The sequence below is a fragment of the Eriocheir sinensis genome, chromosome 24 (assembly GCF_024679095.1).
Source record: "Eriocheir sinensis breed Jianghai 21 chromosome 24, ASM2467909v1, whole genome shotgun sequence".
NCBI lineage: Eukaryota > Metazoa > Arthropoda > Malacostraca > Decapoda > Varunidae > Eriocheir > Eriocheir sinensis.
The window spans coordinates 15377316-15405265 of NC_066532.1; the positions used below are offsets into that span (position 1 = coordinate 15377316).

General features: G+C 41.9%; 1 protein-coding gene across 4 annotated transcripts; it reads left to right on the forward strand.

Annotated features, from left to right (window-relative positions):
• Positions 1–1797: 1797 nt before the first annotated feature.
• LOC127002907 (ATPase family AAA domain-containing protein 2-like) lies at positions 1798–26715 on the forward strand. Of its 4 annotated transcripts, none has more exons than XM_050869220.1 (25): positions 1798–2178; positions 3683–3767; positions 7899–8039; positions 12775–12966; positions 13671–13821; positions 14513–14647; positions 15285–15711; positions 16651–16903; positions 18959–19062; positions 19686–19828; positions 19940–20142; positions 20351–20499; positions 20711–20959; positions 21078–21290; positions 21461–21823; positions 22042–22227; positions 22414–22533; positions 23231–23400; positions 23728–23924; positions 24241–24419; positions 24689–24773; positions 25068–25372; positions 25504–25687; positions 25958–26163; positions 26554–26715. In XM_050869220.1, exons 1-25 carry the CDS (start codon positions 2068–2070, stop codon positions 26602–26604), a joined length of 4602 nt encoding a protein of 1533 aa, XP_050725177.1. In that variant the 5' UTR covers positions 1798–2067; the 3' UTR covers positions 26605–26715. The 4 variants fall into 4 exon arrangements, with proteins under 4 accessions (XP_050725177.1, XP_050725175.1, XP_050725178.1 ...); XM_050869218.1 differs by having other exon boundaries at positions 1802–2178; positions 25059–25372; XM_050869221.1 differs by lacking the exon at positions 7899–8039 and adding an exon at positions 12376–12420 and having other exon boundaries at positions 1804–2178; positions 25059–25372.
• Positions 26716–27950: the final 1235 nt, after the last annotated feature.

A 27950-nucleotide genomic window follows, 5' to 3' on the forward strand; every position in this document is an offset into this window, starting at 1 on the left:
TGCCAGGATTCGAACCCGGGCCCGCGGATTAGCGTGCTAATTAATCGATCTTTACACCATGGAGGCACGTACTGCATAACACTCAGGAGCCCTCATGCATAGGCCGTCCTTGCTGGCCCCTTAACTGTAGTGTCCTATATTCTTGTTTATATATATATATATATATATATATATATATATATATATATATATATATATATATATATATATATATATATATATATATATATATATATATATATATATATATATATATATATATATATATATATATATATATATATATATATATATATATATATATATATATATATATATATATATATATATATATATATATATATATATATATATATATATATATATATATATATATATATATATATATATATATATATATATATATATATATATATATATATATATATATATATATATATATATATATATATATATATATATATATATATATATATATATATATGTATATATATTAAGGTGACCAGTTATCTGAGACAAAATCCGGGGACATCTTCGGTTCAGAGGCGTAAAAACCTCCAAAACATGTAATGTTAATTATTTTTGTCATTGAAAAACTAAAACGGGGACACTGCCCTCACCATTCATAAAGCAGCATTCAAAAGTTTTTCTCACCCTATTTATCCTGAATTGCAAAGGAATTTAATAAAAATTCAATTGATTAACAATTAATTGTATGTTCTTGGAAGGCAGTATCGCAAATTATGCCGTGCAAAGCTGTTCATCCTTTCCTTAGTTATATACAATGTACACTGTACAATGCGAGTAGTACGGTGCGCAGCTATACGTAGAGTTTGGTCAACATTTTCTTTTTCTTTTTTCATTTATTCGAATTTCGGATCTCTCAGTCACAGTGAAAACCGGGGACATTTCCGGGGACAGCAGGAGCCGGGGACAGGTCACTGAAAACGGGGACTGTCCCCGGAAACCGGGGACGTCTGGTCACCCTAAAATATATATATATATATATATATATATATTTATATATATATATATATATATATATATATATATATATATATATATATATATATATATATATATATATATATATATATATATATATGCAGATATATAGGCCTGTGCATGATCTTGTTTTGTATTGAATGACTCAGATTTCAAAGGCTATGGGTGTACCTGTATGGTTTAATTTTTATTTTAACATCCTCGGCCAGACATACAAGACCCCATTTCACGAACAGGGAGTCAAGGCTCCGTGCAGACAGGCCCCGCCAGGAGTGACATTACGTAACAGCCACGACACACACACACACACACACACACACACACACACACACACACACACACACGTCACTCTTGGCGCCAAATTCATATTTAAAACCTTCGCGGGCAGCGGACAAAATATATTCCTCCGCGATCTGAAATGTTTTGTCAATACCCACGATATGAATACCGTCAATACCAACCACATTCACAAAAACACGTTGGAAACTATATAGAGAGACTAAGTGTTGAGGTAAAGCGTGAGTGTGGGGTGTACAGGGTACGGCCTGGCGGCGCTAGTTTGTGTGGCGGCGGGCGAGGGGTGTGTGGCGGGCGGTGTTGTAGGAAGCAACTCGCAGTCGCAAAATAACTCGCGAAGAGAGGTTCAACCTGCTTATCTTTTTTATATTTCACTCACTGCTATCTTCTACTTGTCCTCTTTCGGCTCCAATACACGGCAAAAACATCAGAGCAACACTTTTAATCAAGAGAAGGCTTTATAACAAACGAACAAGGACAGATTTTAGAAAGAATTACCCCACGTTGATGATCACTCATTGCTTGCTTGTTTGGTTTGTTGATCTGGCGTGATGTTTTAAAGGGCAATATCAACCACCACAAAGATCATAAGTCGACAAAACACAACACAATAAGGGAAATTGATTGGTTTCCTGCTGTGTCCCGCAGCGCGCATGCGTGGCGGGCAGCAGAGCGACTTATTTCCGCGGGGAGGTATTTCTCTGAGCAGCGGCCCGGCAGTGTTGTGGCGGCGCCGTGATGGCCTGACGGACCCTGCTGGAGACAATGGTGGCCACGCGAGGCAACGCCGTCCACGAGAATGAGCGGAAGAGTTCCCTGCCGTCCCGGGAGTCGCGGCGGTCCACACGCGGCGCCATGCAGGAGCCCGAGGACGAGGTGAGGCGCGGCCTTTGTCTGGGGCGGCGGGTCACCAGGGACGGGGGCGCCTCTGTGCCCCTGCGGCGGGGCGGCTGTCACCGCCCCCAGGTGACGGGGCCAGGGCGGGGCGGGGCGGCGAGGGTGAGGGTGGCCGCGGCGGTGACGTGGCCTGCAGGGTGGCCGCCCCGCCCCGCCACCAGCGGTGCCGCGGCCTGGGTCACCCCCGGGCGGGGCTGTCACTGTCACCCTGGCCTGGCGGGGCCGCGGCGCCCTGGGCATCGTCTGGGCGGGGCGGCGCCCCCTGCACCGTGGCGGGCCCGGGGCGCGGCGGCCAGGCAAGGTGTGGCCAGGTGTGCTCGGATAGGTATTTCCTTTGTTGCCTCTTTTGGTGTTTCCTCTTATGTTGGTGGAGTGTTGGTTCATTTGAAAGTGTTGAGCCTCACTGGTTGTGCAGATGAGCATTAACCACACTGTGCCCCGCTCTAATTGTGAAGAGTCATGGAAACACGGGACGAGGGGGGCAGCGACCCCCATCAGTAAAAGTGTGATAATTCCTTATGGGTAATAGCTGTGGTGTGCCGCAGTTTCTGGGTTCTGGCTGCCGTGGGAAGCTTTGGGCTTTGCCAGTCACTGCTGCTGGGATTGGCAGACATTTTGTGGCTACTGTCATTTGTTTTACTCACTATTCTTTCCTGTGGTTTCCCAGGAAGTTTGAAGAATAGTAGGAATTATACATGACAACAGAAGAGCAGTTGGTGAAGTACGAAACAAGATATCGCTGCATTGATATTACCAATCTTGACCCAGTTGTCACAGTCATTATGGTTATTATACATGTGTACAATAAGTGAGCCCCCACAGCACTAAAATGATGAAATGGGAGACAAAAACATCAAAAAAAGGAAGTGACAATAATGGGAAATATTTCCTGTTTGTTACCTTGTCATTCACCGGGCTGGCCGCCCCGCCTCACACTCTGCCATGACTGTTATTGTACATTGCCTCCACTCTGTAAGGTGGATGTCACCTAGGAGATCTGATGCTGATACTGATGTAGGTGTGCTATTGCCTTTACAACGGCAGTGCAATAACGTACTTTCAGTTTGTATTTTGGTCTGGCTCATGGGTGATTCACGCTTACCTTCCGCCGTTCCTCCATGTACATTATGTATTTATGTATTTCTTCCTCACTTATTTCTTAATGAAAAGAACTTTTCCAGTGTGCTGTTCTTAATGTTATGTTGTCTGTGCATGGTTTGTCTTTTGGTTCTTGACATTGTAACAAGAAAGTATCACCGTTTCTCAGTGGTTATGTTAGAGGCATGTGTTCAAAGGCCAAATGAATAATTGGGTTCCTGGAGGAGAACTTAACATAATACACAAGACACATCACACTTCTAAGACCAACATCAGCTTCATGCCAAGGTGTGGACCTTCCTGATCTGCTTCTATGTCTTGGATTGTTTTCACCTTTTTTCTCTGGCACTTGTCAGTGTGTTTGATTGGAGCTTTCTTCCTGCAGCTTTTCTGGGAGAGTGATGACCAGCCATCCCGCAGGAATGTGAACGTAACCTTCCAGGAGAGCGGCAGTGCCCCGCGGTCACCAGGTGAGGGTGTGGCCTTGCTGCCTGCCATCCAGGCACGGCTGGTCTTGTGGCCCTGTGAGGAACTTCATCGTGGCAGCCTGAGTGCAGGATAGGGAGGGACTGAATGGCGGGATGTTTAGGAAATAGAAGTTAGAGGGAATTTAGTGAAGATCTTATTTAATATTTCTTTATATATTTTTTAATTATCTAGGTACAGATTCAGGGTTCAGAAATGTTTTGTTCATCAGGCTTATATGGGGAAGGAATTTATAATTAGCAGCGAAGATATTGGTGCAATTCAGTATTTGTCAGTGTTGTGTAACCATTCCCTGGACACACAAGGAGGCGTGAGGCTGGCAGAGGCCGCTGGGGGCACAAAAGAAAGCTTCAGGAACCTGCCTTTGAATCTCCATATTATTCTACTGTCAGGGAAAGACTTATTCACCCATGAAATATGAGTATAAGAACTAGAATTTTTGCTGTGAAGCATAATTGTGTAGTATAATGATTTATGTAGTAATCTTGTCATACAATATATAACAGTAATCTGAAATTCTGAATCTTTTTTCAAAATATCAGGACAACCATTTAGTCAGTAATGGCAGCAACTTTTAAGTCACCTTTCACTCCATGAACATTGCATTTAGAGCAAGGACACTTGGTGGGAAGATTCTACAAGTCTTTCCTGATAAATGGTGTGTGATGCCTTACATGATCAGTCGCATCAAAGTTTTATTCTGTAATCCAGGTGTTGCTGAGTTTCAAGGGTTGCTCACCTCATTTCCCTGATCTTGTCATGTTTTAACAGATAACCAGGTCACAGGTTTGATCCTGTTCATTTGAGAATATGAAGTCCCACCAACAGGGACTCAAGTTGTGTGCTAAAATACATTACTTATTTTGCGGCTGTGGCTGGGGGTGTGGTGCTGCATGAATGAGCTATGAAGACTGACTCTTAGAACCGTGTCAGTTAGTTGCACAACAGTAGTGAGGAACAGCCCATCACCAGAGGGAGTGTTGTACAAGGCAGTGGATGTGGCTGATACATTTATTTTTAGTCATCCTACAAGCAGAGAACATCTGCATTTGTAATCAACAAAAGATATGCTATTATATTATTGTCTCAGAGACAGTAAATACAGTAAAAGGCAGATGAGAGTAAATGCATATATGCATGTCTCAGAGAATTTTATCTTTGTAATTTTATTCTTAGCCGGATGTAGTCCAAGTCATGGCAGTTATCACCACATTGGTGTGGGTTGTAATTACAAGAACAGTAATTACTTGGCTGCAAAGTGTCTTCTAAAGAGGAAATTATTCTCTCAACACTCATGCTTGCAGCTGCTGCAGCATGCAACCCACAAAGTAATCTTCCCTCCTGGAAGGCCGTCACAGTGGCCAGTCGGCAACACTGATTACTGGCCGGGAGCCTCCAGTCCTGACGTGTCCAGAGGTCGTGTGTTGTACACAAAGTAGTCAGGAAATATCTTTCCCTACAGTTATTATTTACTTTTAATTGCTGAAGTAAGAAGTCTTCCATGCTTTACCACACCTGAACTTGGTGATAGGAAAGTATGCACGACAAGTTTAGCTCGCTGACCAAAGCTTGCTCTCTAATCAGGTGCCATGTGTTCACTATTATGCCAACCCTGGTATGATGTGTGTGTGTGTGTGTGTGTGTGTGTGTGTGTGTGTGTGTGTGTGTGTTGCATGCCATGCTTCTTTTCCTGGCATGTATGTAACTATTTACCAGTTATATTGTAATTTACCACAGGAAGTGAGCTACGCTCATGGGGTCACGTCTCACTGTCTCAGTCAATCAGACTCTTCTTTTGAAGGTTTTGGATTGACGGCCTCGTTGTCCAGTGCATCTGTTTGGAACACTGTATTTCTTGATAGGTTTAGAGCACCTTGTCTTCAGTTTCTTCATGTTTTGTTACTCCCCCATCTTGTATAGACAAATCCTGTAATCATAATTGAAATATCTTTAATTTTTATCTGTCCCCTCAAACATACTTGCTTTCTCAGTGTTATCCCAGCAATTTTCTCATTTCCTCTCAGTACACCTCTCAGCTTTCTGTAAACATTTTGTGGCAAAAATTTTCTGCACTGATTATTAGGCCTGGCAGGGTGCACTTATAGCAGACCCTTCTCTTCAGGGAGAGCAGCAGGCTGCTATTTTGACATTGCCAGGGTCACTCCTATTCCTTTTTTCTTTTTTTTTTTATTATTATTTTTTTTTTTTTAGGGGTTCAGCTTTGCACTGATTGTCTGTCCTGGATATGTGGGTTTCTCTACCCAAGTAATTTGTTGTCATGCCATCTGATTATCATGAAACATTACATATTTTCTGTTTGTCTTCACAACTACTTCTAAGAGTTGAGTTCCTTATCCCACCCTACCTGCCTGCCTGCCTCCCCACATAACTCAGGCACCCCTTGTAGGCCATCAATACCCCCGCCCCCCGCCAAGATGGGTCCCAGTTTGCCTTTTACCCTCACCCACATGATGGTGCTGCATCACTCAGTGATTTTATATCCTGTTATTCATGTTAATATGGCTGTGTTCGGCAGCAACTTTAGTCGTTGCCCTGGGCCTAGAATGGATTAACTTTATATACATGTTTCCAATGAGTGCTGTTCTGAATAATGTAGAAGCAATCATGGACTTTATCTCTTTCCCTGCTGTAGTTCTTGAGCGATCAGATGATGACAGGTTACCACCTGACAAGTTGCGTAATGGCATTTAGTTAAAAGCAACATAAGTATTAATGACGAAGGGACCAGCTATATTGGACTAAACTTTTTGAGGTCCTATATTAACTCCTATTTATTCCTTTATTAAAGTTGCCACTGAAGTGTGTGTGTACACTGGTGAGTGTAGACCTTCCAGAGGCAGGCGTAAGAGTTAGCCTTCCACTGGACACCTTCCCTCTGTCTTGACCCTTTGTCACGTTATTTTGACGGTTGGAATGAACTGCAACTTCCTCAGCACATATTGGCCTAACGGCAGCATGCGAAGTTCGTCATTACCCGACTTGGTTGCATGTGGCATCTGCTGGAGCAGAGCCAGTGGCATAGTAGCTGATTGGGGAGAGCAATACCAAAAGCTGTGTTCTGTTGTTTGTTTTGTGTCGTGTGAATGGCATAAAACTTTTGGGGTCATGTTACACATTGTCATAAAAAAATGTGTCAAAAGGATGAGCAGACAAAAGTTTGCTATCATACACAGTGTCATGTGTATGTAATGCACATCTTTGGTGTCCTGGGTGTGGCGAGGATGTTTGGGAATCAACTGGAGTGTGAGGTCTGCACATGGTGGAGTGTGGTGGGCATGTTAAGCTGTCTGCCGGTCAGGCTGCTGGGCTTACTGGGCCACATGAATGGTTCCTGTGCTAAACAAGTCTTCACAAGGTTTGCAGGTACCCATTCATATATCAGCCTGTGTGTGTGCTGCTACAGGAAATTATTACTGAAGGATGCCATTATATTGCTAGGCTCATTTTATCATCTTATTCATGTTATTTCTTTCCCCTGAGCTCCTTAATGTCCCTGTTCTTATATTGCATTGCAGCCATGGAAGTTCATTGCTGTCGCTTTATCAGGATGCGTATGTTCATTTCTCTGCCACATGTATAGGTCAAAGAGTCACATTAATCAAAAGAATATTGTCAATTTTACAGATGGAATTATTGAGTCTAGTATAAAATCCATGCATAGATTCTGAGCTTTCAAAATGCTACAGACTATTAGGTGTCGCACTAAGAGTATAATAGTGTGTTTTTGTGAGTGCACCACAGCCAAGGCCTCAATCTGGGAATGTGCAAGGGATGAGCAGCAGCTGACCCCTTTGTGCTGCTCTGGGACAACCTACTCATTGTAGCTATCCCTTGGAATGAACAAAAGAATAAACAGCTGAAATTTATAAAACATCATATTCATGAGATACAGTCAACTGTTGTATGGATTTTATAACATGCTTCCTCCAGTCTCTAGGTAGCAAGTGTCAACGTGAGTTATCTCAAGTTTTTACATGTTGACTGGTCATTTTCGATGTTGATATTCGTGCTTTTAATCTGCATCTTTAGGTGCTCCAGAAGAGCACTAGGAGCTTTTGTGTAGTCATTAAACTGTTTAATTTTTTGGTATACAGCTGCTATGAGAAATCAGAGAACGCGAAACCTGGCCGTTTTGCTGTCTCGCACGCTTGCAGACAAAAAACTGAAGAGTTGGGCCAGGAAGAGACCTTCGTGTTTTTCCTGTGAGGAGGTACCCAGGCCTCAGCCCACCAGAGGTAGCACTTATTCCTCCTAGCATTCACCACTACACTACAGTTCCACTCATGCCCCCATTGCTGTAGAAGTCATTACATCTGTGTGTTTTTTCTAGGCATTCGGCTTTAGGTGACAAGCTTTGCATGGCCTCAGTGAACGTTGGGATGTAAAACAGGAACGATAAATCATCTTCCGCCCTGAATGCTCCTGGTCTTGTGGTCCTTCCGGGCACACGAGGGCCTCAGACATTAACTCCTGCTCTCGTCTTGCTCTTCCTTCCCTGGTCTATGTGTTGTGCAGATTTTTCCTCGTACAAAAATTTAAATATAAAATTTTAAGTCATTGTGGTGATTTTTTCTTCTTAGGATTGCAATTTTAATGTTAGAGGAGTTGATTTAGTAAGAGATGTTTAAAGGTAATGGCTTTATGATTTTGTTTGTGCATATGTGTAAATTTGCTATGCAGGTCACTTATTTAATTGGGAATTTGAATTTGCATAAGAAACTGAAATGTAATTAATTTGAGTTTAGATTACTTTCAAAGTCTGTCATTGCAGTACTTTGAGTATCTCCACAAAATTATGTGTGAGGTGCAATGATTCTAGTATATCAAAAATATCTCTGAAAAGATAGGAAAACAAAGGAGGTGGATCCAGCAGGAAGGCATTGCTAATTAGACCTGACATGACCGTGGGTTGTCAGGTCTTGCTGAGGGACACGGGGGGTTCTTAACCTTTTCAGGCACCACTTGAGCTATCAGACTGTTGGCTGGTTCACCGTTAATCTCATAATGAATGCAAAATGATAATACAGTTGTCCCTCGCCATATCGCGGATTTTAAAATTGTATATATATAATTTTTTATTGCGGATTTTGCGGTATATAGGTACTTTTATTTATTTGTTATTTTAATTATTTTTGTGGTAAAATAAGCATTTTCTAACCTTAAAAAATTTAACACTATAAATTTTTTTTAATTAGAACATATAAAAAGAATATTAAATTGAAATAAAATAGATGAGTAGATGAGCAGATGAGTAGACACAGACTCGCACCAATCACGAGACGTGGCTTCCTCGTACATGCGCAGTCCTGATTCCTTTCGCATGGGACTCGCCTGCTTACAGTTGCTTCCTGCGTGTAGTGTTGCTCTGCAGTGTTGTGTTTTTGTGAAATTTTCGTAAAAAAATTATATAAATAATAAAATAAATATAAGGTCGCTAATTCATGGATTTTCGTCTATCACGGGGTGTTCTGGAACCTGACCCCAGCGATAGGCGTGGGACCACTGTATACCAGATGATTCAGCCTGGAGTACCATGGATAGGATCAAATGGTTGAAATGGTAATGACTTTATCAAGTACCATGGCATTAATCTCTGAAGTAGTTTGCAACCATGCTACACAGCAGGGAAACTGTGTAATTAAGAAAACCCGTCTCCCTTAACCATGAAGTCACCCCCTAGAGACTGTCCTGTGAACCAGCAAGGTGTCATGAACCCAAGGTTAAGAACCTCAGCTCTGAAAGACGCACATAGACACACATTATTATTGTTATTATTATTATTATTATTATTATTATTATTATTATTATTATTATTATTATTATTAATTATTCTGCTACTTTGCTTTGTTTGTTTTATCTGCATTTTAGGTAATTGGAACTGAATAACAATATCTGATAAATTAGAAATATTATTTCTGAAGTGTATCCCCTGAAAATATTGGTCACTAAACAAATAAGTAAAAAAAGGAATTTGTGAACTATACTTGATTTTGAGCCTGGACTCCCCACGCTGTAACTGTGATACAGATTACAAGGTGTATGGGAATAGGTGATAGGTACACCTGTACAAAGCTTGGCCCACCGCTCACATCTTTTTATCAGCCGGACGTGCCGTGCACAATGAAAAGTGTCCGCCCCAAAGTGACCTGCATGCACCTCGTTGCCACACCTGTATTCATAGCTGTGCACCGCGCTGCGTGTGTTACTGCCGTGACTGCTCACTCTGCAGGAGCAGTTTAAAGTTTAAAATTATTCTGCTTTCCAAACCTTGGCAGCAGGATTTGTATAATTTAATCATAAGTAAAGGTGACTATGAGTATGGGTGCAAATTTTCTCTTTGTTTGAGTGATATCAAGTATTTTTTTCATATATATTTATAAATATCTGGTGAATCTAGTATAAGCATTATAGTTACATATGAGGTACTGAAAAAATAGACGGTGTATTTTCATTCAATTATTTCAACATTATAGTGTAATATATGAGCCTTGTTCTTTAGATTTTGGCAACATTGAGCTGGGCTTTTCAGTACCTCCCTAGCTATGGGCTTATCTTGCATCACACTACAGTCATTTCCACCAGACCTGGCAGGCCTAAGCCTTCAAGGATGGACTCGCGGACTTGGCATCATTGCTTGGGTGATGGTGCTGTGCGCTCATTGGCCAATTCTTAACTTGTTCTTACGCGCATAAAATTGACTTTGTATTCCTACCTAAACCCTTTTTGAGTTGTAAGGTAACAGATTGCACCTATAAAAACTAATGCAATAATATCTTTATTGATAAGTATGTGCGTTTTGAACTATTATAAATACATATGAAACGACCTTCATAACAAAACTTAAGTCGGAGCTGCACGTAAACGGACAATGTACAGCGGCTGAAGCGACTGTTACAGCTAGACTTTTTTTTTGATACTTTTTACCACTACAAAATGCTAGGGAACAGTCCACACAGTGTCATTCGATAACATTAACTCATTTACTGTAAGATTTTTTGGTATATTTTTAGGCCTGGCTTAGTCATATGTACTGATGCTACGGAGTCCTAACGTAAACATTGGCCTCAGGCAAGAAGTTTCTCATTTCTTTCATCGTGGTGTCATTATTCCTGAAATATGTTTATTATTTGTGGGTGATAAACTAATAAATAGCCATAAGGAAGAGTGATAATAAGAGTAACTACATTTATATACCAATAGTGTTGATTTTAAGAAGTAGCAGAGAGTGAGAGATGGTAGGCTCTGTCATGGCAAACAATATTGCTGCAGTTTAGATCTAGCAAACAGCAGCCAATGAGTGACGCAGACACCGTCACTCAAGCAACGATGCCAAGTCCGCGAGTCCACCCCTGAAGGAAAATTTCCGCCAGCTCTCGTGGAACCGACTATAGTCATCATTACCACAAGAAGTTTTGCAATTCTGTTCAAAACTGTGCTGGTGTTCTTTGTATAATGAAAGAAATTAATTTTTGCATTGGCCCCTTAGCTTCCACAGCACCAGTACTGGTGAATCTGTTCCCTATGTGACTGGAAGCACACTGCCAGTCTTTCTTTTTGTCAGGACTTGTTTTCAAATCATTTGGTTTGCCTGCAAGTTTTTGAGTTTCCAGATTCAAAGTGCATTAACAATAAAATCATGGTTTTTCTCAATTCATAATTTGTTCTCCAGTGATTCTTATGTTCCTGAGAATTGCAGAACTTGTAGGTTGCACACTGTTCCTGAACTTGCTAACTACCTGGTCATCCTCTGTTTGGTGTTTAGTGGAGAGTGAATGAGGTACACCTGGCCAGTGTTAGCCATGACTGCAGTCTAGACAACGATAACAAATGAAATTTGAATCATTAAACAGTTAATGGAGGCAAATCTTTCCCTCTTCTTTTCTTCGTGATGGCCTGGCTAACACTGCTCCCTCCTGTGACGCAAACCCTTCTGTCTTGCTTATCTTGTGAGCCAGTGAGGGGAGCATGCGCGGCATCATGCCTTGGTGTAGGGTGCGGGTGGCCAGAATGGTCGGGGAACGCCGCCGTCTGCTGTAAATTATCAGGAATGGAATCACATTGGAAAGCAGCTTTGTCTTTCTCAGCACCCATTGGTATCTTCACCACCCATTGGTGTCTCCTCATCCCGAGGAGGGAACGAAAACCCGAGCGTCCAAAATGAGATGCGTGATTGGCACACAACCTGAGTCCCCGTCATTCAGGCTCCTTGTTATCATGTTTGTCCATAACTTACGGCTTTTCTCTAACAACAGTTGCTGAAAATATTATCATTGTATGAATATAATTGTATTAGAAGTTGATACAAAATGGGAAATAAATAGTTTTAATTGGCATAATTGAATTCAGTCAATTGGAATAAGTAGATTGGTCACGAGAAATATCCTTACGTCTGCCACAGCCAGGCCAGCAGCCCCTGAGCTGAGGCTGTGTGAGGGAGCCTCGCCTCCTCTCAGGTGCAGAGTAAGGACTTTGCCTGTCTAGCAGCGAGCCACCTCTTAACATTGCTATAATATTCTTGGCCTAATTGCAAGTGCTAATAGTATGCAAAATAAAATAACATGACTGTAACAGTTTATTGCAGCAGTGGGTATGAACACCTGCCCCACCATGCCATAGGTTAGCAGCAGTGTTTGTATGAGCAGTCATGTTGTTTTCAAGCTGAACAGTTCTCCGTGATACACTCATTGTTATTATCAATGTTAATGGTCATTGGCCTCTTGGATAAAAATTTGAAGTCTCCTTTTAGAGTAATTATGAGTGTGCAAAAGTTTGAAGGTGATTGAGGTTTAATTTTGAGTTATATATTTATTGGCGGGCATAAGAGTATGGAAAACATCATATTCATCAATATAACCATTCCAATCAAAATTAAAATTTCTTGGGGGAAGAAAATATTAAACATCCAAATGCATGAAATATCTTGCCTTGTATAATGAGTCAGTGTCTGAAAGCACTTGTGCCCCCGCACAGATGCCTCCCTGGTCAGGTCAGGGCTCAGGAGGAAGAACACCATTGAGGATGACACGGATTCAGACGAGGAGATATTCCGGCGATCACAGTCGCGGCGCACACGTGGCCAGCGCTCGCAGGACGCCAAGGGTGTCATGGCCAAGGACTTCGTCATGAATGGGGACGACAGCCACCTGCAGGACATGGAGGAAGGTGAGGCGCAGCACTTAACACGTCCGCTGCAATAGGCACGGATTTTGCCTTCACTGGTAGCCTGGTAACATATAGTCCCAGGTCTTTTCTCTGCCTCTGTGGTGGGTAGTGGAGTGTTTCCCACGTGGTATTGTTATGCTGTATTTCCCCTCCCAAGGTGCATAAATTTAGTTATCTTCATTGAATTGTAGCAGCCACTCTTTGTTCCATTCCTGTAGCTTGGTGATTTCTTCTTGTAGGAAGTCTGCAGTCAAGGGGTTAAAGGCTAAGCAAATCGCGTAATTTGGTCGGGTAACAACTTTCATGATAACGTAAGCTAAAGGTGTATTACGCTTATATTAGTTCTGCTTTACTTTAACACCTGCTTGCTGAGACACTTGTGATATGAAGTCCTTAATATTATGTACACGACTTGTTACATGGATATCCTACATATGTCCATCCTATTTTTGCAGTTCTCTTTATATGCAGAAAATTTGTTTATTAGCATATGGAGTGACTGGCACCAATTTGTTATAAGGTCATCAATTTGTAAACATACCCGTTGCATTGTTCTTGTTCATGCAGTGTAAAGGCAGGTAAATTTAAAAGTGCATGAACCATTTTTGAAAGGATAAACAAAGTGAAGGAAACAAAAGAATAGATAGAATAACAATAGAATATAAACAAGCTCAGGAAGTTCAAGTGTTCACCTCGCCATCCAGGTCCGAGGCGCAGCTCAAGGAGGAGGAAGTTCAACAGCTTTGATCAGTCGTGGCTGGTGGGGAACAAGAAGCTGCGCGGCTACCCCTCCATCGTGCCCAGCTCAGAGCCAGAGAATGAGGAACCTCGCCCCTCTCGGAAGAAGTGCAAGAAGTAAGTCTGATGGAACCTTCAAATGACCTCAAGAATTTATGCCTATTAGTGTGTAGCAAGAGATTTTATGGGGACAAATTTTACAACATTGCATATCTTCCCTTAACGTACTGCAGGTTCTAAGTTAGCAAGAACATTCCTTAACCCATCCTCTGCGATTGGCATGAATTTGTCCTTCACTGGTATCAAAGTAACACATACTCCCAGGTCTTTCTCTACCTCTGTGGTGGATAGTGGAGTGTTTCCCATGTGGTATTGGTATGCTGGATATCCCCTCCCAAGGTGCAGGACTTCACATATTCTTCATTGAATTGTAGCAGCCACTTTTTGATCCATTCCTGTTGCTTGGTGATGTCTTCTTGTAGAAAATCCGCAGTCAAGGGGTTAAGTCTTACCCTCCAATCCTGCCTGACATGGAAAGGGTTGCTAGTGATGGTAGTGTGAGTCATGGGTTGGTATTCTCAGACACTCCTGCCTCTCACATCCATTATTTCTAAAGGTCAAATAGGAGATCAGTCAGGTTCTAACGAGTGGTGTTTTAAGTTCACACTACGGAGGAAAGATCAAATTGCAACCAGGGCCATAACGCTACTCATGGAAATGCCCAGAAATCCTATGAAAATCCTGTCAAGTGTGTGTCCTTGGGTGCCGAAATGTCATGTGACCCTCAACACCTTTCTTCCCTTCCCAGGTATTTGGACACTGAAGTTGATTCTCGTCGGCGAAGGCTCCGTCGGTTGACCCAGATCGAGAGCCAGGAATACAGCTCTCACTCAAAGTCCTCCAGATGCACCCGCCGCCGCAGAGGACCCCCGAGAAGATACAGGTACTGGGGGACACTGGAGTACAGGAATAATTCACCATGTTACTTTTTGCCCCTCCTTCTGGTACTGGTGGGATGCTGGGTGATAAGATTAACCCGGTAGCAGCAACGGGCCAAATTTGTGCCATGATATAAACCCCCCAAAATAGATGATGCATAAATTGATCACAAATGCTTTGATATATATAATGAAATGGTTTGTGTGAGTGATGATTTTTTCTCATTTTTCTCGCTTAAGAAACATGATCCCCGCTGCTACCGGGTTAAGAATACAGGCTAAAAAATCATGATGCTTTTTGCACCTCCTCCATATCCTTCAGTAGAACCTAATGTTATGTGTTGAGTTTTGTGGACCCTGTATTCTGCCTATTGTGCTTTTATTTCATTCCTTTTGCACTGAAGACTTGTAATATTCCCCTCTGTATCAAGACACCACCTGAAATTGACCTCTCCTGACCTCTTGTTCTTTATTCCTTTCTTCGGAATGGCTTCAAACAGGCTTTTTATTGTAGTTCTTATTTTTTGCCCTTCCTCCCTTACTGTAAAAAAATGATAGTTTATTTTGAGGGTTTACAGTACCCAAAATAAAGTTTGATTTATGTCTTTTCAGTATGCCAATGTCTCCTTCTTGTGTTTCCAGGGAGGAGCCTGAACACTCGGAGGAGGAAGAGGAGAGAAACTTGCGTCCAAAGAAGGTTCCTCAGGCAGTGGAGGCACCCAAGGAGGAGGACGAGGAGGAGGAAGACGACGAGGAAGAGAAGCCGAAGGAGGAAGGAATGAAGAAGGTTGAGGAATCCCCAAGAAGATACAAAGGAGAGAAGCAAAGGCCTGTCCAAGAGGAGGAGGAGGAGGGCGAGGAAAAATCGGAGGGTGCTGAAGAAGACGAGGAAGATATGCCAAAGAGACACGCCACACGCTCCGCACAGCCCAAGGTGGAGGACACGGAGGAAGAAGAGGAGGAGGAGGAGGAGGAGGAGGAAGATGATGATCCGTCGCCAATAATCCGCAGAGGCTCCAGAGGTTTTAGGGACCCCATTATGGCCCGTGCGATGTCCCTCAAAGGCCCGGTAAGTAGTTGGTCACCAGGCTTAATGTATAATCAATATTTCTCTTGCTCTTCCTAGTTCTGTTCCAATCCCTTATGCAAGTGTTAACCAGCATCTTCATTCTTTCATTGGTCACCAGGTTCACTCTAAGGTCAGTGTTTCTCTTGCTCTCTTCCCAGTTCTGTCCCAATCCCTTATGCAAGAGTTAGCCAGCATCTTCATTCTTTCATTGGTCACCAGGTTCACTTTTGAGTCAGTGTATTTCTCATTTTCTCTCGCTCTCATCCCAGTTCTATCCCAAACCCTTATGCAAGATTTAACCAGCATCTTCATTCTTTCATCCCTTCCACTGGTAAACTCTGGAGCAGCCTTCCTTTGTTTGTAGTTCCTCCTGCCTATGACTTGAACGCTTTCAGGAGGGGAGCAGCTTGACACCGCTCCACTTGAAATTGACCTCTCTTCTGACCTCTCGTTCTTTTATCTTTTGTTGGAACAGCGACTAGTGGGGTCTTTTGTGGCTGTTATTATTTCTTGTCCTATAGTTTCCTTATCGTGTGCCATTTCTGTCCTCTTTCGCATTCTTCCATTTTACATTTATCTCGTCTTTCTCTTCCTCTGCCTTCTTCATTCTCTTTCTTTTGCCCTGCCTCCCTTGCTGTAAAAAAAATGTATTTGTATTGGAGAACTTGTTGCCTGTAAACCACAACTTCTCATCGCTTTCTTCCTGTCTCGCTCCGTTGGCCAATTCTAAAGTTCATCAATCAGTTACTTATAAGAAATGTGTTTAGTTATAATGATGTACCCTGAAGTTTACATTTTTCTTCATTAAATTGTAGCAGCCACTTTTTGTTGCATTCCTGTAGCTTGGCGATGTCTTCTTGTAGGAAATCCGCAGTTAAGGAGTTAAGTTAGCCAGACGTGTGGCCAGTATCGTCAAATAATATTCTTTCCCTCTGACAGTTTGAAGATATGTACTCAACGGTCAAGAGGCAGAGGAGACCAGTCGAGCGCTTCATGTATGACAACGAGGTGCCGCAGCGGAGGACCAGAAAGGCAGTCTCCTCCTCAGACGACAGCGACAGTGACAAGGAGGGTGACGGGGGAGAAGAGGAGGAGGAGGAAGAGGAGAGAGTGGAAGGGGAAGAGAACGAGCAGACCAAAAGATATTCCCTCAGAAGAAATCGGCGTGAAAATCGACCGTTCCAAGTTGGAGGTAAATCTTAATGTTCCTTATCTAGTGTATCTAAAAAAAAGGATGTCACCATTTTCATACACTCTGCAAGCTGGGGGTAAGTCTTTAAATATCTTCTAATATATCTAAAAAAGGATGTCACAATTTTCATACACTCTGCAAGCTGGGGGTAAGTCTTTAAATATCTTCTCTAATATATGTAAAAAAGGATTTCACCATCTTCATATACTCTGCAAGCTGGGGGTAAATCTTTAACCCATCCGCTGTGATTGGCACGGATTTGGCTTTCACTGGTAGCCTGGTAACTATACTCCCATGTCTTTCTCTGCCTCTGTGGTGGATAGTGAAGTGTTTCCCATGTGGTATTGGTATGCTGGATATCCCCTCCCAAGGTGCAGGATTTTACATTTCACTTCATTGAATTGTAGCAGCCACTTTTTGTTCCATTCCTGTAGCTTGAGGAGGTCTTCTTGTATGAAATCCGTAGTCAAGGGGTTAAATATCTTCTCTAATATATGTAAAAAAGGATGTCACCATTTTCATATACTCTGCAAGCTGGAGGCAAGTCTTTATATACCTTATCTAATATATCTAAAAAAGGATGTCACCATTTTCATATACTCTGCAAGCTGGAGGCAAGTCTTTATATACCTTATCTAACATATCTAAAAAAGGATGTCACCATTTTCATATACTCTGCAAGCTGGAGGCAAGTCTTTATATACCTTATCTAATATATCTGAAAAAGGATGTCACCATTTTCATATACTCTGCAAGCTGGAGGCAAGTCTTTATATACCTTATCTAATATATCTAAAAAAGGATGTCAACATTTTCATATACTCTGCAAGCTGGAGGCAAGTCTTTATATACCTTATCTAATATATCTAAAAAAGGATGTCAACATTTTCATATACTCTGCAAGCTGGAGGCAAGTCTTTATATACCTTATCTAATATATCTAAAAAAGGATGTCAACATTTTCATATACTCTGCAAGCTGGAGGGAAGTCTTTATATATAGTCCATAGGCCAAGAGCCAAAATTTCACGTACCGGTACCATCTGGGTGGGCAAATTCTAGTTGCTATTTTTCACTTGGTATATATCCCTAGATAATGTTTTGATATGATAACACTCGCAGAGGAGTAGCTTATTGGTGGTTATCACCTCTTGAAAAGACACACTCGTCTTGCGTTTTTTGAGGGACATTTTCCCGTAAAATCCATTGTAGTGTAGTTATTGTTCTACCCATGACCTATTAACCACCAACAAATGCATGCAAAAGCCCCATGCACTAGCCCACTTATATATTATCGTGTACATGTAGATATCCGGCCTAATTGGAGCAGATTTTCAATGAAATTTACAATATTTGTCCAGTACGTCAGACTAAATAAGAATACTTGTGCAATTTTCCTTTGTTTTCTGCTAACACTATTGCACATACAAAGATACAAAGGTATGCAAGAGAATTGAAGAAATAATAAAAAAAATTGGGCATTTAAGCAAGTTTATTAGTTATTATAAATAAATTTCCAAATCCCTGTACGTGTAACTTCTATAACTTCCGACTTCATTTGTGCAAACACTGTGACATATATAGCAAAACTGCATAGAGACAAACCTGTGCAAAATTTGATTTACTAAATCTTTAGTCCATATACTTTTTATGAAAATATGAAAAATATAACCTTTAAAAGTGTGTTTTTCACAAAAATAAACAATAAAGCTACCAGCACGGAACTGTTATCATACATTATTTTACTTCTATTGATGCAAAAAACAAAATGACACAGGTATAGTTTTGCCCACTCAGATGGTACCGAAATCTGGTCCGGCCCATGGACTAATACCTTATCTAATATATCTAAAAAAGGATGTCAACATTTTCATATACTCTGCAAGCTGAGGGTAAATCTTTAAATATCTTGTCTAATATATGTAAAAAAAAGGCTTTGTGACCATTCTGGCAATTTCTGGGGTAGTATGTGTGAGTGAAACTACACCCTAACACCCAACATGCATTGCAGTTACCTCTTGAAGTATGAGTCTAAATGAGTCTTTCTACCCCACAGAACGACAATACCATGAGGACACACCGCCCCGCCGCCGCTGCAGGAATCACAAGCGCTACCTCTCGTCCCCCGCCAGGAAGCACACATTCCGCCACAAACGAATGGTGGGTCGATGTTTCGTTTTTGTGTTTTTATGTCTTGTTTCTTTTTATATTTGTTGTGTTTGCCTTTTTTTTAATTTTTTTTTATTTATTTTTTTTTTTTTGAGACATTTGTTACCCTGCCTCTCTGTTCCTGCATTTCTATTATCTCCTGTATTCTCTCGTCCTCTTTCTCCTTCTCTCTCGTCACTTTCGTTTCCTCTTTCGGTGTCTCAGGTGTTTTGGGGGATGCTGAATAGGTGGCTTATAGTGTCCGCACTCCTCCCTCTTTACTATATTTTGGTTATGTTCAATTTGTTTTGTGATAAGAAAGAAATTTAGTGTTTAGGGAAAGTTTTGATAATTGGTTCCTGTGTGTGGTTTGAATTCAAGGGCCGTACTGTAAACATTTCCTCGTTCAAGTTCACATATTTGACAAGGCTTTCGTAGGAGGTTGAGGCATTTCCAGGATTAGTTTTATGGCCCTGGTGGTAGTGTGGTCCTTCTTCTGTACTGTGAACCTGAAGAAACACTTATTAGAACCTGATTGACCCCCTCTTTGACGTTTAGAAATAGCTGATATGGAAAAGGAAAATGTCTTATGATACCGATCCAAGTGTCGTGAGGTAATATTGTTGACGTTACAGGCCACCCACCACTCCTCCACCAGCAGCAGCAGCTCAGACGAGACACACTTTGAGAAGCGGAAAGCAAGAAGCATGGCCAAGAACCGGAGCCGCTGCCTTCCCATGAATATTGCCCCAGATGATTTACAACAAGGAACCTTGAGGTCAGTATATGTTCCTAGAATTTACTACCAGAAATGATACATAATACATTTTATATAATTATATTTTAAAACCTGAGTTAGTTATTTACTGACACCATTTTTTTCCTTCAGGGACAGAGCCAAAATTGGTTCAAGTTTGGCTGACATTGACCCGATGGCTTTGGACCGTGACATCAAGTTTGATGCTGTGGGCGGGCTGTCCCAGCACGTCAAGTCCCTCAAGGAAATGATCATCTTCCCGCTGCTGTACCCGGAGGTGTTTGAGAAGTTCCGCATCAACCCACCAAGGGGGGTACTTTTCTTCGGCCCTCCAGGTAAGATTCTGAGTAGAACTGCCACTTTATTTAACTTGGGCATTTTGACCAAGTAGTGAGTGAGATATTTGGTGGCACCAATAAAACCTACGTCATATATCCTAGGGACGTAGATAGGTTATATACTTTTCATTCAATTTTACTGTTTATGGTTAATAATTAAGTGTACTTAAACTTACAAATTGTATTAAGTTCAGTATTCTAACAGGAACGGGCAAAACCTTGATGGCCCGAGCCCTTGCCAATGAGTGCAGCATTGGCGGGCGGAAGGTTGCTTTCTTCATGCGTAAGGGAGCAGACTGTCTCAGCAAGTGGGTGGGGGAGTCTGAGAGACAGCTCAGGCTACTCTTTGACCAGGTGGGTGAAGAGGAATCTGTAATTATGTTTAAAATAATTATGAATGACTATGAGGGCTCATGTTATCCCCTTTTGTCTCTGTTATTATAATACAGCCCCACAGATTAGGTTTGTAAAGTCAAGAGCATTGGTTATAATCCTACTTTTAGCTTTGATATTTATCTTTGTATTGTTTTTTTTTGTTTACATTCGACTGTAATCATGTTTTCAGGCGTACCAGATGCGACCCTCAATCATCTTCTTTGATGAGATTGATGGCCTCGCACCTGTCCGCTCCTCCCGCCAAGACCAGATCCACTCCAGCATTGTGTCCACCCTGCTGGCGCTCATGGATGGCCTGGATTCGCGGGGGGAGATAGTGGTCATTGGCGCCACCAACAGGATAGACGCCATTGACCCAGCGCTCAGGAGGCCCGGTCGCTTTGACAGAGAATTCAATTTCCCGCTCCCCTCAATGAAGGTATGAAGATGGCAGTGATAATTTGATAATTTTTATAAGTCTCACCATTCAACTTAACCTGTGTTCTCCATCTATTTGTCCATCTATCTATATCTTACGCTTCTTAATATCTTTCCAGGCTCGCCTCCAAATTCTCAAGATTCACACCAAGGCTTGGGTTCCTGTTCCCAGCCAGCAGGTGTTGAGATGCCTTGCAATGCAGACTGTTGGCTACTGCGGGGCAGACCTCAAGTCTCTCTGTGCTGAGTCTGCTCTGGTGGCACTCAGGAGCAAGTACCCCCAGATATACTCCTCCAGACAGAAGCTCTTGATAGATGTTAATTCCTTGGTTGTAAGTATAGCTGCTGCAGCAAGACTTTCACAAATTAGAAGATTCGTGCTGGAATTTCACTCTTAGGAAAATCTTAGTTTTTGTGATAATGTTGCTATATTTTTTTTACAATGAAAGAAACTGGTAATAAGGGTATTGTCATGTTTAATGCTTTTCTACCTTGCAAACAGATAAGACTGTGTCACTTCCGTGTAGCCATGAAGAAGATCGTTGCGGCCGGCCAGCGCACGGCCGCCAGTGTGGGCAGACAGCTGAGTGCAGTTGTCAAGCCGCTGCTGCAGGGCACACTCACTGAGTCTCTCAAGATGCTGGAGGAGAGTTTCCCCAGTGCCTTCACCAAGTCTGCCGGCCTCAGCAAGCTCTGCACCACACACAGGCCAAGACTGCTGCTGGCTGGGTCAAGGTCACAAGGCCAGAGCAGTCACCTCGCCCCGGCTGTTGTTCATGCACTGGAGAAAATTCCCATCCACAAGCTGGACCTCACCATCCTGTACTCCACGTCAGTCCGGGCCCCGGAGGAGGCGTGTGCACAGGTAGGTCAGCGGCACTTTGCTCTCCCTGACACACTGTATCTGCACTCTTCATGAATGTATTGCCTCCTCAGCCCTCCCTGACACACTGTAGCTTTGCACTCTTCATGGATGTATTACCTCTTCAGCCCTCCCTGACACACTGGTACTCTGCTCTCTACATGGCTCTCTTGCTTCATCACAGTTCTACCCGTCACTGAGCAATGTCCTATCTTCAACAGGTGTTCCACGAGGCGCGGCGAAGTCTTCCCAGCATCATCTACGTCCCTCACATCGACCAGTGGTGGAACACTATGTCCGACACTCTCAGGGCAACCTTTATGTCTCTGCTGCATGACCTGGACCCAGCCTCTCCCCTCCTGTTCCTGGCCACATCAGACGTACCCTATGACCAGCTGGATAGTGAGGTGGGGGAAACTTCTGTAATTCTTAATAACCACATCCAAACCATTATTTATATATGCAGCATCCACTTGAAAGGGATAAATACTAATGTTTTCTTGCTTGGAGAGGTTTGAGCCATACCTAAAGTGCCTTATACATTAGACAGAGTATGTAGTTGCTTACTTATCCAAAACCTTTTAACTCTACAGGTTCAGTACTTGTTCAGCATTTACCACGGGGAGATGCTGACCATGACCAACCCGGGGGAGGAGGAGCGGAGATTCTTCTTCAAGCCACTGTTCTTCACCGACATGCTTCAGAAGCCAAAGGTGAATGGAGCTTGATATTGTCTAGTCAGAGAAATAAGGCTAAAAATACCTTGTGAATTTCTTGTATAATGAATGATTGAGTAAGCTGAGAAGGCGGGGGGATGGGACGGCCTAGGAAAAGACGACTATATGGTGAAGAATTAAGAACTTGGATTGGCAGAATGACCAATTGAACCATATTTTCTGGAGATGGAAAATGAGAAGAAACATTAATATAAAAATAGGGATATGCATTCTACATCAGAGAACAAAAATTATAAAGAAAACGGATCACACTACATTGTAACCATCACCCAAGCTCTACATTGGTCATTGGTGGGTGGCAAACCAGGTCCTTCACTCTGTTTCTTGATCTTTTTTCCTTATGACAATCCACTCGTCCTCTTTCTCCTTCTCTCTTATCGCTGCCACTTTCATTTTTCTCTCTCGGTGCCTCAGGTGTTTGGGGTCTACTGAACAGGAGGCTTATAATGTCTGCAGCTCTCCCTCTCTACTTGTTTTATCTCTTAGAATAATAATAGTAACTCCCTCATCATTCTTCATACTGGGTCTTTATATCGCTCGGTGCCTCAGGTGTTTGGGGTCTACTTGATAGGAGGCTTATAATGTCTGCAGTTCTCCCTCTGTACCTGTTTCGTCTCTTAGAATAATAATAGTATCCTTATCATTCCTCATACTGGGTCCTTGTATCACCCAGATTCGTCAAACTAAGAGGCAACTGGAAGAACTCCCCCTTGCCCCTGAGCCAGAACCCCGACAGCTGAACTCCAACGAGGCGCGGAGGGTGGAGGAGGTGGAGGAAGCAACCCTCCGAGAACTGCGCATATTCCTTAGAGAAATATGCGCCAAGCTGGCCAGGAACAGGACGTGAGTTTTGGCTGTGTTTTGAGTGGTTGTGATGGACATACAGGCAACTTTTGATTGCTTTTGCAGTAGTGATTGGCTTTTGTTTTATACCCTTGAGCTATTTTTTTTATTATTCATTAAAGGAAGCGGCTCAATGGCACAAAAAAAGAAGAAAAAAAAGAAAAAAGCCCACTATTCCCTAAAAAGAATATAGATAGTTGCCAAAAGAGAGGTCAATTTTACCATAAAAAAACGAAAAACAAAAAAATTATGAATCACATTTTTGGAAGGATATTTAAAGGTGGTCATTGGTACACTTTTAATTCTTCTATTCTACCGTTCGTTCAGGTTCTACATCTTCACCAAGCCGGTGGACGAGGACGAGGTGCCAGACTACCGGGACATCATCAAGGAGCCCATGGACCTGGAGACCATGATGACCAAGATTGACCAGCATGAGTACGAGTGTGCCCAGGACTTCCTGCGCGACATTGACCTCATCTGCACCAACGCCCTGGAGTACAACCCAGACCGCAACCCTGAAGGTGGGGACCGTGGGGTTCCTTGTTGTGGAATTACTATTATTAAGTTATTTTATTTTATTTTATTTTATTTTATTTCATTTCATTTTTGTCAGTATGCTCACTCAAGTAGTCTGGCAGTTTAGTGGTTTGTGGCTGTACCTCACAATAGATAAGTCCAAAGTGTATGTACAGCCCTGTAAACTTCAGTGAGGAGGGAGCAATTCTGTGTGTGCCCTTCTCTCTAACTCCTCTATACCAAGGGAAATCTAGGAATTTTTACCTCACTGGCAAAGTTGAACTGCATTATTTTGACGAGCCTGCTTTATTTGTTTTCTAGATAAAATCATTCGTCACCGCGCCTGCACACTGCGGGACACAGCCTACGCCTACATCAAGGCAGAAATGGACACTGATTTTGAGGAAAAGTGCCGAGGCATCAGAGACAACCGCAAAACCCGTTACGAATCTGTCCCCAAGCCATCAGTGCCAAATTTCATCCACGTGGCGCCCACCAGGGTAAGAATGCTATCATGCTTCAGGATCTCTAGGTGTAAAACACTTGCTTTGCACCTCACAGTGTTGTAGCAACAAGCTGTTAATCTGCTGATCAATAGTTAATTTGGATTACTTTTCAATTCATGGATAAATATTATTGTTCGTGCTGTTTTTTTTTATCTTGTTCATTTCGGATTGAGAGGCAAAGAGAATTGTAAATGACAATCATTATATTTAGTTCTCCTGCTTGGGAGTGTGCTTATTATTCATATTTGATCTTCACCTTTTAGCCCAAGGAAGCTGAGACTGACAAACCCCAGCAAGAAAACGGAGAGCCACTGTCCACGCCAGAGTCCAGCATGAACAACACCAAAGGTAAGTTCCATGACTCAGCCACTAGATGTTCCCTTGACTTCACTGTTGCTGTTTCCAGATTGAACTTGGTGCCTTTATATTCCTGCCCTTAATCATGCCATGTACATTCATTCCTTCACTTGTGAAAATAACCCATCAATAAGAGGAGCTGCATTCAGCCCTAGATACTACATGGCACCAGAATTGGTAATTCATAATTATGAGTTTTCTGAATAAAGTATTGAGTATAATGTCGTGATCAGTTTTAGGCAGTATTGTGGTAATTATAGTCATGTTATAAACCAGGGTCAACAGGGAAGAGTCCGCTGGACCCCAGCCGCCGGAAGAAGAGGAAGTACGGGAGTGCCTGGGCCCGGGGAGAGATCCGGCGGAAGAAGCGCTTCATTGACAAGGACTCCCCGGGCAAGAAGGAAGTGAAGAATGACCCAGACGAAACCAAGACAACAGAAGAGGAGGTGGAGGAGGCAGATTCCCTCCGGATGGTGGAAGACGAGAAGAGTGAGGCTGACATCAGTGGCCTGTCACTCTGCACCTCTGCTGAGGGAGACAAACTGTCCAAGGAGGCCTCAGCAATCACAACAGAAAAGAAGAATGTGCAGGTGAGGGATTCTTTATAATTCTCTCACTCAGAAAATTGTTTTGAAATGTTTAGATACATCAAAATTTGCCATCAAGAAAGAACATGTAAGTGAGGGTCACCATGTTAAACTACCATTGTATTCTGTTTCAGATCCAGATGGAGTCTGAGATCAGTTTATGCAATGGCCACCTCAGCACCGAGGACAGCCACGACAGCATGAAGGTGACCTCGGCCGCAGAAGAGCTGGCAGCCCAGGCCACGGCCATGAACCTGCACGACGTCTCCACAGAGGAGAAGTTGAACGACACAACAGCTGAGGCGGAAGATTCTGTGGGTGAGTGTTACTGAATTAGCCAAGTACTCACACCAGACGGAACACTCAGCTCGTAATTGTCTAGTTGCAGCAGTATGTGGTAGTATAAGAAATTTGTCAAATAGCACTCATATGTGTGTGTTTCTTGGAAGGTGAGAAACTGTGTGTGGGTTTAGAAAGCACAGAGACTCTTAGTTCTATGTAAGCTGTTATTAGTTTTCCTTGTGTATTATGTCCCATCCTTCTGGGTGTGAGAAATGGATTGCTTATCCTCACTTTTGTCTTGTACAGTGTCCTCATCTGAGCAAGGCAGTGGCAATGGGCCAACCAGTTGTAATGGGATTATAATTGACTGGGCCCACCTGGAGGCCGTGTACGAGTCCTGCGTGTCGGCCACCAGCAGCACCACCGTGGAGGAGCTCCTGCGCCTGCACGCCACCATCACCTCCCTTATCTGCAAACATGTCAGAAGCACCGATCGTTCTCCGCTGCTGCAGGTATGGCGTTACTTAATATTAAGGGATATGTTCTGGTCATCTTACTCATAATTCAGCATTATCTCTTAAGCAGTCCCATTCCCTTGAATTAAGACAGCTGGTCCCAGTGCTAAGGAAAGTTTGTTTCAGCACCACGCTAAGGAAAGTTTGTGTTAGCACTGTAACACCAGGCCCTGACATTGAGTTTATTGCACCTGCCACTCCTGCAACACTACCACTGATATGTTGAACACACTCAGGCCATGGTGCAGGAATTTGTTGTAGTGATAGGTAGTGGTTGTAAAATGCTTCCATTCTTTTCTTTGTAATACCTGTTGAGGGTTTCATCATTTGTATATTTTATAAGTTCCAATGCCCATCTTGGTGTCTGACAGCAACATTTCCCCCCAGGATACAGAGACCGAGATCAGAAGGTTCACCAAGTTCCACAAGAAGAGCTGAAGACAGTAGTGAGACTACGTAGCCATAGAGATTTTTTGAACTTGGAATTTTCAGTCAACAACTAAAACAAGTTTTGCCATGTTATCACATGTATTATTTTACATCACAATATTCAGTATATATATATATATATATATATATATATATATATATATATATATATATATATATATATATATATATATATATATATATATATATATATATATATATATATATATATATATATATATATATATATATATATATATATATATATATATATATATATATATATATATATATATATATATATATATATATATATATATATATATATATATATATATATATATATATATATATATATATATATATATATATATATATATATATATATATATATATATATATATATATATATATATATATATATATATATATATATATATATATGAAATCAGTTCCATGCCAAGTTACTATTGATGAAAATTATAGGTAAGTGTTAAAATTATTTGTTATGTACCTGATTATTTAAACCAAGAGTATTATTAACTTTGCACCCAAATACTGACTAAGTCTTGCTCCCACATGTGCACCTAATCATGCAGATGAGTATATTATATAATGGTATTTATATCATGAATCATTGCACTTCATACGTTTAGATTCCAACAATTAACATTTCATAATCATAATTCCGTACAGCTCCGCCTGTCATTCTTTGCACTGCTCAAAGTCTACAATAGTTCAAGTAGGTTAACAGTTCAGTCTGTCACTGCCAGTATCATCAACTCGCCTACACTGCCATTATTCACAGGATTTTATATAATAACTTAGTATAGTTTTGTAATATTTATGTTAGTTTTAATTAAAATTTGTTCTGGACAGCCATGAGGAACTTGTTTATACTAGGTTATCTTTTATCTATAGCCAGCCTATCATGGTATAGGTCATTGACCATTTCCAAAGTCTATTTCTTTGGGGTTGGGGGGTGGGGGGGGGTTGTCATTATTTTTGTGTTTCCCTGGTGGAATTACTTCCCTGATCTCAAGACAATGTTGTGACCCGAAGGGCTCCACCACGTCTTCCTTGGTGTCTGCAGCGAGAGTGTGGAGTGCATGCAATAGACCACAAAAAATAAAGAATCCACCACATGCCAACTCCTTCCTGGCAGATGGTGTGCAGTGCTGTGGTCCCACTGTTGTGTTGAGCATTGCCTGGGGTAGCCTCCACAGTTGTCAAGTTTTCAAGCGAGTCTTACAACTTGTTTTTTTATTGTTCCAAGTATTTTTTTGTTATTTTAATATCCACCGAAATAATAAATACATAAATGGCAGTTTGTTGAAAGTACTTGACACCTACTC